The sequence below is a fragment of the Teleopsis dalmanni genome, chromosome 2 (genome assembly GCF_002237135.1).
Source record: "Teleopsis dalmanni isolate 2A chromosome 2, ASM223713v2, whole genome shotgun sequence".
NCBI classification, from domain to species: Eukaryota; Metazoa; Arthropoda; class Insecta; order Diptera; family Diopsidae; genus Teleopsis; species Teleopsis dalmanni.
Genome location: NC_051847.1, coordinates 24,411,472 through 24,427,353, shown reverse-complemented (window position 1 = coordinate 24,427,353; position 15,882 = coordinate 24,411,472). Strand labels below are relative to the sequence as shown.

The following is a 15,882-nucleotide window of genomic DNA, read 5'->3' as shown; positions in this document are numbered from 1 at the left end:
TAATTCCTGTCGGAAAGTTGTTGGTTGGGTATCTTAAGTGGTTAATTGGAAAAAATCGCTTACCCCAAGCCATTCTACTTTTGATGATGAACTGCATAAAGAGTTGCGTAACTATTGATTATGAACATGAAAAGATTTTTTTCTATTTTCATTTCTTTAATTATAAATTAAAGGAAGAAATACAAATGCTGCCATTAAATGTCTATTGAAACCTTTTATGCTGTTATCTATTCATGGTACACCTTGCCTCTACTTTTCAACGATTATTAAAAGGATTCTAAATAAATAGAAAAAAATTCGTGTTATTTATTTATATGATGAGTACATAGTAATATACAAAATAACAAAGAAATTTTATAAAACAAACACAAAAAAATATTACTTTATAATATGTATTAGTATTGTTGTTAGGGGATGTGGCACTGCGATTGTCGGATCTATTGTGCGCCCATAATATGTATTAGGACAAATATATTTTATTTACAAACTCTATTAACTACTTTCCTTTCTACCGATAGAATTAATTGTGATATTTACTGACGTATAAAGTCATATATAAATTGTTATAAATTGTAATATTAATTTGTTTTAATAACAAAATTGCTTAGCTCTAACAATTAAAAAACTTTGTGGAACCGATATATTTACAGGGTTAGAGGAAGCGTGCAAAATCGAAGGCTGGACGCAGTGAAGTGGACTTAAGCGTAAGTAAAATTGGTGCAATACGAAATAAAAGCTATCAACCAGTTAGAGAAAAATCTGAATAAAGTATTGGACCACACCGGATTTTAACCACGGTTGCCACTTATGGTACTTTAGTACCAAAATTGGTACTTTTTTTTTTTTTCGTTTGGTACTCATTTTCAAAAACTGGTACATTTTTGACGACCCAATTTTATTGTGGATATTTCCAAATAATTTTTTTTATAAATGCAACTTTGCACTATTTTATATTTTGTTCATTTATAACACTATAAAAAACACAGAACGAGAAAACAAAAAGGTCCAAAAAAATTTTGGACCTTTTTTTACAGAAATGGTACCTTTTTAAACCAATTTTGGTACAGAAAAAAATTTTCAAGTGGCAACCGTGATTTTTTTAACATTAAAGAGTGATAAAGATCTTATTTATTATTATTCTTACTAAAGATTTTCAATAAATTTAATTACTAACAACAACTCATTAATAAAAAACTGCACTAATAATAAATTTTTCTTGTACCAAAAATTTTACGCAATACTGGTTCTGAAAAGAACATCTAATAGAAATAATATATTAAAATTAAATCATTAGCTTCTAGTTCGATATGCAATACATATAGTATTATGCAATTAAACTAAAGAAGAATTATAATAATGAAGTGATGTATAATTAAACTAAAGAAGAATTATAAGAAGATAAATTATCTCAATAAAAGCCAAAAATTTACTTCATTTATAATATCAATAAAAATATCTAATTTTTTTATATATATTATTATTTACTTAAGTTAATTTCATTTAACGCCTCCTTTAAAGATAGTCTATCACTTTAGAGTTACAAAATATAACATCATTTAATATGAAATCGGTTTTGTTTTTTTTTTAAGAATATTAACTTTTATTTTGAGCGTTAATTTTTAGCATATTCCTATACGTATTTCGGCAAATTCGCTTTTGCCTTCATCAGGAGAATTACTAATATTAAACCACAACTAAAAAATAAAAACAAAATTACATCATTTAATAAATTAATTATAAATAAATAATGTATAAAATAATGAAAATTTGTCATGATAAAATTCCAAGTTTATCTTGAGTAAAGTTTGTATTTTTGTGATACTACCAACCCGTAGTATCACAATATATCATTATTTGTATTGTATACGTGGCTGCTACTCCAACTTAACTGAAACTAATCATATATTGTAAACAAAAAATTTTTGTTTCTGTGATCACCGTTGTTTATCCAATCTTTAGTTCAATCTTTGAAACAAAATGTCGAAACGTGTCTAGTCTGCTTTGGATATTAGTTTAAATATTGAATTTGTATACATCGAGGACTTGACTTACAAAGATTTTCTTTGTAACTTTCCCACTTAACTGTATTGTGTTATCAACCGATTTATGGCTTAATGGTGAGAACTGATTTAGAACCATAATTCTAAACTGATTCTAACCGATTAGAACCAGCACTGCTGCAAATATTCACTAAACCTCAAAATCCTAACCGCCATACTAAGTAATTAGTTATATCCAAAGTAATCCAAAGTAATTAGTTATATATCATAGAGTTTTAGTAACTCACAACCTTCACCAGCTATAATATAATGTTATATTTTGTTTATGCGTTAGAATAATTTAACTTGTTTAATATAATATCAGTATAATATTACGGATAATAACTACCCGTGATTACTGAAATGCGATTTCAGTTATTGGATTTTTACGGTCACCTAGCTACTAGGTTTTAAACAAAAACTTAAAAAAATTTATTTTTTATATCCTTTTTATTCATCAATAACACTATTAAAAATATAAATTCAATTAATGTGTTGTTACACTTATTTTCTTATTAAAAATATGTGGAAAACACTATACCTATATTGTTTCATATTACATAATTGTATATATATAATATATTTAATTTTACTAATAAAAAAATTAATTTAGAGACTTTTAGTTCCTTTAATTGCACTGTTGTTATAATAAAGATAGATTTTTAAAGATGGTTTACTAGTTCCGAAAGAAAATATAGGGTGGTTCAATTGATTCCATTAACATTAAAAGATTAAAAGATTGGAGATACTTGGTCTAATGAGACAAAAACGTTTTGTAGCTCTATTGAATTGGCTTGTATAGGTTTCACAATATTTATTTGAGTTATATCATGATTTGTTGATGTATCATCACTTATTGACATCTGACTAATGTTCGCCTCTAGTATAGGAAGGGAATCAATATCCAAACGACTTAAACGTTTTGGAAAAATTTTTTTCGCAGCTGTAACTTTTCTTTTTAATGCCAAACACAATGCTATTCTTTTATGTTTTGGATTAATATGTAGTGTATGGTTGGATGGAGAAAATTTGACTTCCTCAGAAAATATATGTTTAGCAAGGATTTCTGGTGTGATTACTTTTTGTTCCACTATTTCTTGTGGTTTAATAAGAGATATTCTTTTAGTAAAACGAGTTTTATTTTGCGTTATGCCAAGACAACGAAAATTAGACTTCAAATATTTTAATTTTTCGAGATTTTGATTTGAAAATAACTTTAATTCCTTCAGTACTCTACCAATTGGATCTAAGCGGGGTGCGAAAGGCATTATCTTCCGTAGTATATCGTAGTGTATAACACGCTGCATTTCCAATTCTAATTCAACTGTCTTTAATAAGAATTTATTGTTCCTTATAAGTTCATAAGATTTAATAAGTGAACGACCATTATATTTATCAAAACCGGGCAGTGAGAGTTTATTTTTCAAATGTGAATTCTTCGATAATGTCATATTAGTTTTAATATGTTCTAACATGGCGTATAAATTAACCATTTCATGTCGTAAATGATGTATATCTCTTTGAAAATCCTTAGTGCCGGCTTGATCAAATGTTTTTTCTAATTCCAACAGAGTTAAAGTATTATTTCTGTACTCTTCAGGGTGTCCAAGCACTACAGTATTATTTCGTTGTTTTACAAGCAATGTCTGCAATGTTCTATCGAAATCTAATATATCCAAATAAAAGACATGTCCGCTCATTAGTTCATAATCTTGAAAAAGTTTAGTTTTATCATCAGTCCTTTGACGTAAATGTTCATTAGTAACAGTTGGTGAAGTGGCAAATAACGCTTTTCGATTATTAACGCTAGTATCTGGAGAAGTTATTACTAAATTTTTATTTTGAATTGAACTTGGTCCTGATAACGATTCCACGTTTGAAAATAATTGATTGTTTCTGTTATTAAAAGTAACCAGTTCTGGTATAGGACTTGCCTTTGAACTTGTCTCGGTGTTATTAAAACTGAATGTTTCATAGAGTGACATTTGTGATGTGTTAGCAAATGATAATGAAAATTCAGTTGTTCCCGATTTTTCTGGTGAAAAATTTGTTCCTTTTTCTTCTTTAACAGATTGGTTACAATAATCTTCGACTTCAATAAGAGAGAACATTTCTGACATATCAGTATGTTGCACCGGTGGGGAGCACAATCTAACAGCATTTGGAAACAGATTTAGAAAATTGAACGATTGAAGTAGTCCATGTGTAGTTAAAACGTGAATCATAGGCATAGGATTTAATTCAGATTCATTAATCATTAATCTATGTGTACTAGCGGTATCAACGGAGAGTCCAATTGAGAATTGATCACTTTTGTCTTTATTTAATGGAAACGCAATACGCGCTTGATCGTCACAAATATATGGTATCCATTTGGGTATTTTATCATTATTTTCCGAACCCAAAATGCCAACTTCTAATCCATTTGCTGAGAGCACTAATAAAAAATTCCAACTTATCAAATGCGTTAGCATAAACCTATGCTTGCGGGGACCGTCACTGCTATAGCATACATCATAGTAATCTTTATAAGTAATATTATCTGCTTTAAATGCATTCACTATAACAATGTGTGGGCAACTATTTTCGCCCCGCTGCAGTAACACAACAGCAAATTGATATGTGGATAGCCAACAGATGCTTAAACAATCAAATGGGCCGTTCAGCACTTCTGCCGGTATATTTACTAAACGAGCTGGAGTCAAGTCAGGTGTATATTGTTGTAGCATGCCGTTTGCGCATGCTAACACAATTTGCTTTCCTTTTGGTGACCAAGAACCACATTGTATTTCTACAGATTTGTCCAAAGTTTTAGAGTTCAATTGACCGCTGTCAGTTAGTACACACATGCCAAGTACACCATTATCTAATATGACTGCCAAGTAATTACGAAGGACCGGATTCCATAACAACTCAGTAACGTTGATATTTTCTTCAGTTGATAAGCATGTGGCACAGAACGTAGTGACTTTCGGCATGAAGAACGACTGTGTGAAATAGATCTGTAGATATGGGCAGCCATTAATATTGTAACTAATGGCCAATAAAGAGCCATCAGCATTACAAGACAAATATGTAACAGGAGCTGGTAATTCCACTACACGCGTTCTCAATGCTAGGTTATCGTATTTGGCATCAATGATGTCTTTATGCTTGAAGATATTTAATTTAGGGGCATATGGATTTCCAGCAAAAATCAAACCAAAATTACTTGCGGTCGCCAAAAAATGCACGCCAACCGTAGGAGGTATTTCACAATGCGTTTCAAACGAATTAAATCCATTATGAAGTTTAAATTGTATATCAATTAAATCAGTTTCTTTTTCATTCATTATATACTTGTAATTGCTTTGAAAAACATTAAAAACTAATAAACATTTTTAATAAAATACAAACAATTTAAAATTTGCGCTTAAAAAGAATTGTTGAAAAGAAAAATGATAAAACATCAAGCCACAACCTTTTTTTTTCGTTGGCTTGACGTTTGTTTTTACGTTCAAACATAAAACACTTGAATGAACAAATGTCGAAGTTGGGTACATTGAAATCGTGGTTCGATTCAAACTCAAACAAGTTGAACAGAAAATGCATCAAAAACAAACGAAAATTTTTATTCTGGCACAGTTAGACAAGAACTGAGTGGCGGGTTGTGTTGTGCGCTCGGACGATTTTCATTTGAGTGTTGCTTGTTAATATACGAGGTAAATTATCTACAATATTTGTTGCTTACAAATACAGTGAGTCTTTTGCAACGTACTTACAAAATAACAACAAAATTTGGATTTACCTACTTATAAACTGGAATTACAATAACAACAGCTGCTGACTGAAATAAGCAAAAAAACAGAATAAACGAAACTGATTGCGCAGCGCTAAAATAAAACTTTCGAAATTTGTTCGTTTAATTTTTCAAAGCTAAAAGTAGTGCAAATTACAAAAATAAAATACTTTAAAATTATTTATATATAAGATAAATTTTTTTTGAGATTTTTCTTAATATAACATTAAACAGTGCATAACGGTCGTTCGTTGAAAGTTGTAAAATATTTTAAGAAAAAAAAAAAATTATACAAAATAGTAGTGTGTATGCAAATACAAAAAAAAGTAACGAAACAAAGTGAAATTAAATTTTATTTAGAAAATACTATTATATCAAAATTATAACAAAAATCAATAATAAATTAAAAGTTGCTTTTGACAAAAAGTAATAAAAAAAAGCAATCAAAATTACTGAAATTTACAATAAAGATATTTTCATTTATAAACCAACAGTACAGGAAGCACAAAACCATAAAAGTATAACAACAACAAAAACAATCAATTCAAAGTTGTATAAAAAGTTATCAACCCCCTGAACCGAACTACCAACCCGCAAAAATATACACATTTAGCTGTTTTGTTGTACGCGCAAATATTTGCCGGAAATTCATTCATACATTCATACGTTACTTGTGTACTGTGTACTCAAAAACAATTGTACAATACACAAGCTAACATATTTAAATGCAATTCTGCCAATATATATGTACATACATATATAGAAACTGTTGTTATTTCTTCTCCTACATTGATGACATGTGCCATTTTCGCAAATCATCAATGTATCAGAAAGTTTGATTGCGAGCGACTATAAGCGAAAGTGAATAATCGGTGTATCGCGAATTTGCTGTGCTGTGCTCACTATTATCAGCGACGTCATTAACCGGATTTTTAACACAAGTGCGTGGTGTCATTGACGTGATAACATATAAGTTCCTGTTGACAAACTAACACTGCTTGCTGCTGCTGTTGCTGCTGCCGCTGTGAAATCCACCAAAAAACAAAACAAAAGGTAAGTAATGAAAATATTTGATGTGTCACTTGTACATTAAAAAAAACAACAACAATAATAAATGTAATGACTATATTAAGAGAAAGTTTATTAAGCGTAAGGTGGTAGGTTAAATAATAAATTTAGAAAACTCATTTCTCTGTTTTTCGAAATGTTAAGATACAACAAATATATAAGTTACTGTATATAGTAAGTAACTTATTTGCATAAATAAATGATTTATAACTCTAGTCTTTATTAACCTTTCGTTTACAAAAAATAAAACAGAAGTAAATATTTCAATGTTTAAATTAATGAATTACCCAAGCAACAACAACAAATTTTTTATAACTAAACTAACTACACCTAAAACAGAAGTAAATATTTTAATGTTTAAATTAACGAATTATATACTCAAGTAACAACAAAATTTATATACCTAAATTGACATAAATTTTGTGCATTTAAATGTTAAATACACATTAATATATACATATGTTTGTATGTAGATGACAGGTTCAGTAAATTAGTCAATAAAAAATGACGGCAGCAAGAAAAAAAAATCAAGCTGCCATTTAACCTTCGATTTTAATGTGTATTATAAAGTTAAATATTTATTCCTCAATATTTATATAAAAAATGTTTTTTTTTAATATTTAGTTATAGATACAGACATATAGATATAATAGAACTGTGTCAGTTGGTCACTGAGTGTATGATTATGTAAGTTTCACAAATTACTTTCAAAGTTTTTTTTTCTAATATTTTAAAATATTATTCTAATATATTAAAATTGTTATTATAGAATAAAAAACCAGATTTAATTTGTAGCATTTAAATGGAATTTTAAGGTTAAAATAAAATGAAATAAAAATTTTTTTTAAGTGTAACCTTGCGAGTTATACTGTACCTCGTGTCATTCATTTTATCAGTGCGGATGTGAAGCTCATAAATGATTCTGCGTTTCGCTATTAAACAATGCATTTAAATAAAATCGAACAAAGGGCAACCAATTATTTATAATGCTATCATCATAGCATTTAAAGCGATAATTAATATTATTATAATATTTAATAAATATATATTTGTTTATATATTAATAAAATCGTAGCAAGTCGTGGCATTATTTCATAGACTTTTCTAACAGTTTTTTATTTTGTTTACTTTAATCTTTAACGATATAAATAATGTTAATTTTTATTAGTATAAAAAATACTTTATTAATGTATTTCTAATTTTTTGGAACAAAATTTCCATCTATCACGCACCATTTTTACGCTTTCTCAAGCATATAACACAATTTTGAGGTTATTTCATTTTCACCACATTGCATTCAAGAAATTTATCGAAAACCGTGTACTAGGTTATACTTAGTGTGATGACATTTTTATGTGACCAAAAGATCCATATAGTAGATTTGGACCCACTTTGGATTCAATACTTAATAGAAAAAATATAGCATATATGGATTAAATTTTTTTTATTAATATATATTTGGTTATATTTTTAGTTATATTTTTTTTTAAATATTTTTTAAACAATAAAAAATTCCCTGGAAAAAATACTCTACGGCCACCCTAATATTCAGTATATACGAATATAATTCGATTATATTCACATTTAATCAATGATTCAAATAAATATGTTTATATTCGAGTATATGCAACCAAATATATATTATCAATTATTTCTAAATAGAGATTAAGTTGCATAACCTGTATTCTATAAATATATTTGTAATCATTTTTTTCAATGCTATTCTACATGTTTTGAAGGTTTTTGCTAATAACATTTTACTATACCATAAATGTTGTTTTACACCAAGTCGTAAATCACTAAACCAAACCACATAAAACGTTTTGGTTATATATAAATATGAGTTTTATTATAATTGATCACAGCCAAAAATAATAATGTACAACTAGAATATATACAATATAAAGTACAAAAAAAAAAATTAATTAAAATTATAAATTTTTTTTATTATTATTATAGATAAGTTTAATTCCATAACATGTAACTTTCCTACAATTAACTAATTTTACAATGTAAACTAAATTAGGTCACACAACGTTTATTGTATTTAACAATTATATAAATGTTTACTATAATTACCAACAATTGTACAATAAATCATTAAATAAACAATGATAATAAAGTGGAACATTAAGCATTTTAAGTGATGTCAAATTTCGATTGATTGCTTACATCGTACGAACACTTGAGGGCAAGGCTTAAATGCTATCTACACATATGAAAATGTTGATAATATATACTGACGTAATCTACATATATACTCATAGATACAAAAATAAATTAACAATAGACTATTATAGAAATATAAATATCGATTTATTTTTAGGAAATAACTAGTGTAGTGTAATCGTAGTTGTTCTATTCTATTGTATATGAATTTGAATTATCATTAATAATAGTTGATAATTGTTCCAAAGCGTTTTTGTAGTTTAAATAAATTATTATGGACATTTACGGTACGTTATTAAATAAGTAGGTTACAAAAATCTATCTATAAAAATTTTTTATTTAATGCAACGTATTTAAACTCAATAAATAGTTATGTTGTTATGTAGTTCAAATAATATTTGGAGTGGAACTGGAACCTAGGCAAGCCATTTCTAACAAAATACTTTGCTGAAAGCAATAGCAAACAAATTTACTTATTAACTCTTCTTTAAAAGCAGTAAGCATTTTTCTTAATATTTTTTTTAAAATTTTTTTAATTTAATTTAATATTTTTAATTCAATTGCTTAAAAGCAATCGATCCAAGCATTCAATAACAGTCAGCAAGTGCTCTAGTCTTTGACGTGTATTGCAGCAATAATTTTCGTATATTATCGTTTGCTGCAGCATTAGTTCAGTTTTGTGATATTCTATATCAGATACATAACTTCTAGTTTGTCTACTGAGACCGCATTTATTATAAATAAGCACAAAAAATTTAAGGTAATTATACACATATTTTATAGCCTATATAATGCATCTATGAATTTATACAATTCATTATACATTATACCAAATATGCATAAAGCATATTAAAATAATCATACAGTTTATTATTCTTAAACTTGGTGGTCCCTACTAAAAACAAAAATATCATAGTAATCCTTTGTCAAAAAAGATTGGGAAGCACTGTTCTATATTGTAACTTATACTAACAGCACTCATATATTCTTGTTTTTTGCCACAATAGTTGGGTTCTGTGATATGATAAGCATTATTTAAAGCACTTATACAAGCAGTATTAACATTTGCTGGAAGAATTGAGAATTGTTTAATGTATCTTATGGCAGACGTTAAATGATGAATGGTTATGTTATACAAATAGTCATATCTCAATTGGCAATTTTGTACTTTAAATACTATTTTGGTATGTTTCTTTTGTATCTCAATTTAAAATATATTTGTTTTCTCCTAATATGCGAAAGATCTGGTATTTATAACTGATCAACATTGTTTTCACCAATATTAGAAGGCACAATAAGCCACGTCATTATCACCAAATTTGAATTGAACTTTCGGTCTTTCTTTTATGTGCAGTTTTTTAATATATACAATGAAATCAACAACAGTTTTACATTTGATGTGACCATAACTACCTGCATAACATGCCTCTAGGCAATAGTAATAGTTGCTAGCAGTATTGATAGCAATATTTAATACATTAAATAGATTCTTGATAAAGTAAGCAAATATCCAACATTCTGCTGTTGCGAACATTAGGTTTACAGAGTATAAACCTCTCATGATCCAGCAGATTTAAAAAAATGTATCCAAATTTTTTTCTTCAAGCGTGAAAACTATCCCTTACTACGACTTAGACAAAATCGGAAGCCATGTCGCCAGTAACACTAACCAAGCAGATTTACTAAGTTATAAGATTACATATATTAATAAATACAATTAATTAGGTCATACTAAAATGTTTTTTTTCGCATAACTTCTTTTCTTGTTTTGAAGCTTTTAAGATACTATTTCTATAAATTTTTCCTATCATTATTAACTATTATAACTAATTAATTTTACAAAACCTTTCAATATTAAATATCGTTGTTGCTAAACATCTTTGCTTTCAAGGTTTTAATGAAACACTTTGGTAATTCTATTAAAGATATAATATTAAGCATTGTGAAGAATAAAGATACTCATACAATTTAATAATACAGAATTTTGTACTGCATACTAATTTCTTCATTCTTAATTAAATATATACAAAGGTGTGTTCTTAATGTGTTCTCATACGAAGGTTAATCTATTGAAATAACCAACCAATAAAAAATTTATTTATTTAAACAATTTAATTTAATTTACTGTACAAGTCTCTAATTACTGCTCAATGACATACAAAACTTTCCTGGTAAGACATATATATATAGTATTGCTTTTAGTCTAGCCCTTGAAGATTAGATTATTTCATATACGTAAGCACTTAAAAGTTATACATCACTGCAGTTTCTGATATAACTTCCACATAAAACAAATCATGAATCACAGCGGACTTTTGTATTAGTTTTGCTTTTATTCCATTCATTTTTTATGAGTGTCGAAACTTCTTGAGAATTAAGTTGCCTAAATTCTGATTCACTTAAAATCGAAAAAGGTTTTTCAACATGAAATGGACAACATTTCAGAGTATTTTCAAAAATTGTTTCATAGATAAATTGATATTTTAGTTTTTGTATCTGAGAACACAATGCAAAGCCAAGTTCAAACCAGGTGATATTTACAGTTTCCAAATAATGGCCTCATTCAGATACATAATTTCCAGCTGCAGCTGTCGTTAAACGTTTTACTGTCTGCGCATGCACGCGCATAAAATTTTATTCAGTTGAGCATTGCATTTAGATATATATCTATGTGTTTATAGATACATACATTACCATACTATATACCATATGTGTATACATGTGTACACTGGTATAGTAATTTGTTTGAACATTATCCTGTTGACTTGGCCGCACCTTGATAAACTACCAAAAGAAATTTGAACATTGGTTAAGTCGCCAAAATGCATTTAGTGGATATTTTTAGTGCATCTTTGTTCGTTCTGAGAGATAAAAACCAGTATCTTTGAAATTAAAAATTTGCAGCTGTTTTTATGGATTCTAAAAGTGGTTTGCTTGTTGCCACTTTTTGTACATATTTTTTGCTGGAAATTTTTTTTGTTTGTAGGAATTTCGTTGTTAAAACATTTTGGTCTTTCCCTGCTTATTCTTTAGAGTTATCCGTTGGATTTTAGCTTTTATCTTTTGTTTCACATTTAATTAAATTTAAGTTGATTAAAATTACCATAAAATTTAATGGAAAAACAATAAAAATGTTGGATGGTATTCAATTTTTGAAATAACATAAAAACGACCAAGTTTCAATTATTGTTTGGTTATCTTCTTGCAGTTCATCCTAAACAGCTAGTTTCAAGTTATGGAAGTTACGATCTATTCAAAAGCTGCTGCCCCAGAATATCTTGTCGAAAAATAATAATATTTTTATTATGAAAAAAAAAATGTTTCTTTTTTAAAATAGGAGGTTTTAATTAAATTGTGTATTTTAAAAGTTTTTATGTGCATACACTTAACACATGTGGTATATCTTTTCATTGGTAGGTTAGTTTATACCAACGATTCTAAGGATTGATTTAGACCTAGTGACCCATTTTGTTATCGTTTACGAAACTCAGAGGTTGAAAAACCAACTCGACTCGTTGACAAAGCCTAAAATGTTCTTTAGAAGAAGGTCCTGCAGTTGGTCAAGATCCTCAGAAAAGGAAGCAACCCATTAAAAAATTCAGAGGTCGAAATACCAACTCGATTCTCGTTAACAAAGCTTAAAATGCTCTTGAGAAGAAGGTCCTGCTCCTTATATGCACTTTACAGTTACAAAACAGATGTGTGGCACTTTCATCGTACTCTCCACAAGTGTGACAGGAAGGATTAATAAAAATGAAGATTAGTCTTCTATCTTATAAACAACTTGATATTTTTTCTTGATTCACAACTTTGTTTTCATCCATAACTTTGGACGCCGGGTAATGCGTAAACATTAGGAATCTCTTTTAATAAATATGCTTTCATTATACTATATAAAGGTGAAATTGATTGTTGTAAAAATCCGGCCAAAGGTTGGGCATTGACAAACAGTAGTATAGTATATTTTAAGCAATCTCTAAACTGTAATCAAACAATAGTTCCTAAATCAAACTGTGATTCAATGTAAAAATCTAATCTAAAATTAAAATTATTGCGTTATTTTAAATAAAATATTCTCATATTAGGATCACAAAACTTAATCAGTCATAGAGTTTTACTTAAGTTACATTTAAACTGAATTAAAATACTAAGAAAAGTCCACCGTAATTATTATTATATATAAAAAAAAGTTTGCTTTGTTTAATTAGCATTTAAAAAATGGAATAGAAATATACAAAATTAATTTTCCTTTAATCTGTTTTTTAATTTTTTAGTATTTTATTGCTCGAAAAAAGTTACTCTTGATTCGGATAAATTAATTAAATCAATAAAAACAACACATTTTTGTTGATTTAATCGGTAATCATTTGTTCAAGTAAAGCATGCAAGTAAAGATATATAATATAATATAATATATATAATATAATATATATAATATAATATATATAATATAATATATATAATATAATATATATAATATAATATATATAATATATACGATATATAATTTAAAAAAAACAATGTGGTGTAACACTGCAGAACTCACAGAAAATTTTGAAATCTTAAGAAAATTACAAGTATATAAACAAACCTAAAAATTCAATCTGGATCAGCATTTGATGACGATTAACCGGTGTCGTGTGAATAGGATATTATAAAAAAGTTAAAGCAACTGCTATAGTTTTATTGAATAACAAGGCCTATAATAAGGTTTTGTTTTCGGTATAATTCCAGGAAGAATCTTAATAATCAATAAAAATGATATTTTTTAACGCAACAATAAAGTTGTAGTATCATACTTTAACATCTATATATTCTATATATAAAGATATATATGTGTACTTTATGATTTTTGGTATAACAACGGTAGCTGGAATTAATTAAAAGGACTTGATAATCAATGCAATTTCCCGAGTTACAGAACCCGAAAAAAATAAATCATTATATATGTATATGATATATGTATATATATGTATATTATATATGTATATGATATGAGAGCCGCATATATATTTACAGTTGCTTGACAACTGAAACAGCATATATGGCGCGTGTCATGGCGTCTGCTATACATCACTTACGTTGTCACGTAAGGGGCGTGAAAAAAGCCAGATAAAATGAGCATTTAACATAAAACTTAATGCGGCGACTAAATAAAAACGACATTAATCAAAGTAGAGCGACGCACGGGCAGCATGTGTCTTTTCCATATGTTGAATAGGTGCATATGCATTACTGTCTATATTTGTCCATATTGTATGTTTATACAAAGGTGTAAATGCTGAATTTAAATTTATCAGATGTAACATTGGCTTTAGAAACGTTTTTTTTTTATTACATTTGTATATACAAATGTCCATATTGACTTAACACCCACCCCACTTCAGAACAGCGACAGACATTCATTTGGCGCCATATATTTTCATTCTGGTATTTATTTATTTATTTTTTTATTTAAATTTTCCGCCGCCATGAAATTCAATTGCGGCGTTCTGATTATGCGCTTTCTTCTTCTCCGCAATATTGTGTATGCTGGTGATCGCTCAGAGTACAACAAAGTTACTTGCTGACTGACAGACGTACTCATATACGACCTGAATCTGACTGACGTTAGTTGACGGACGACCGACTGATGTTGGCAGTGTCGAACGCATACGCAAGCAGGCATGCAAGAATTAGCAAAAAAACAAGATCACATCCGTCAAGCGTTTGGCACAAGTAGCGTTGGATGCGAATTTATAAATTGCAAGGGTCGTCTGGTGATGGTTTTAAGGAAAGTTTATGAGGTTCGCTATAAATTCAAATATTTGGGGCTTATCATGACGTATGTTATTTTTGAAAATTTCACATATAGACATAGTTATTGCCGCTATTATTTATGTGGTTTACTGTTTTGATGCAAAATTTTATGGAAAATAAAATTATATTTTTGGGATTTGGGATTTATTGATAGTATTTTTAATAAACAATGTTTAGAAAATTGTCAGTCTATTTCATATACAAATTTTTTATTGAGTTTTGGAATACATGATACATTTTATTTTATTATAAACAAACCGATATTTCTTTAAAATTATCTTCAGAAAATGATTCAACAAGCCACTTTTTGGTGCAAGCAATTACTCATTCGAAATCCATTCGTTATCTGTCAAATTCACTAGTTTTTATGTAGAATACAAATAAATAATTATATGTACAATGATACGAAAAACTATGTTTAAAAGAAAGGACATATTTCGTTAGTAAATTCTAAAAAGCAATTCTATATTTTTTAAATATTTTTTTTTGATTTGTTGTTTTACCATTGCATTCACAAAAGATTATGTAGGATTTAAGGCATAACACAAATCTTCAATTCTGAAGACACGGTCTATTTTGATTTTCTTGCATGAATTAGCTATTTAAATCATACGATCTGGTGAAGTTCTGTAAAGGACCTTGTTTATGCATATAATCCTTAAACTCTCAAAAGTTTTAAAATGAATATACTTTAAGTTATGGACGTGTTATTCCCAGCTATATGCGGACAAGTCATCGAAACTGATATCAAAAGGATCTAGTACTATAAGATACCTCGTGGAGAACATTTAAATTGGTTTTATATTTCACACCTAATGACAAGAGTCTAAATATATATTTAATCTTTTAGTCTGTCTTTGATCTCTACAAAACCATTTTTTTGTAGTATTAAAATTTTGATTTCTCTCAGTACCTCTCAGTTGTTTTACTCAGGTTGCCTGCTGAAATCCAGAATGATTCAAGTTTAATTAATTGCTGATATGCTGCTCATTGTCGAAGCAGCAACTCTTTTGAAAGGTTTATCGTGGG

The 15,882-nt window shown here is 28.1% G+C and overlaps 1 protein-coding gene across 1 annotated transcript in view; it reads right to left on the bottom strand.

Moving 5' to 3' along the window:
* Positions 1 to 2,770: 2,770 nt before the first annotated feature.
* LOC119674154 (nuclear pore complex protein Nup214-like) overlaps positions 2,771 to 15,882 on the bottom strand; it is a 20,026-nt gene continuing 6,914 nt past the window's right edge. Inside the window, exons 2-3 of the mRNA XM_038085279.1 lie at positions 3,272 to 5,406; positions 2,771 to 3,211 (exon numbers count right to left, since the gene is read on the bottom strand). Coding sequence (XP_037941207.1) covers positions 2,771 to 3,211; positions 3,272 to 5,406 — 2,576 coding nt within the window. The remainder of the gene's footprint in view (positions 3,212 to 3,271; positions 5,407 to 15,882) is intronic.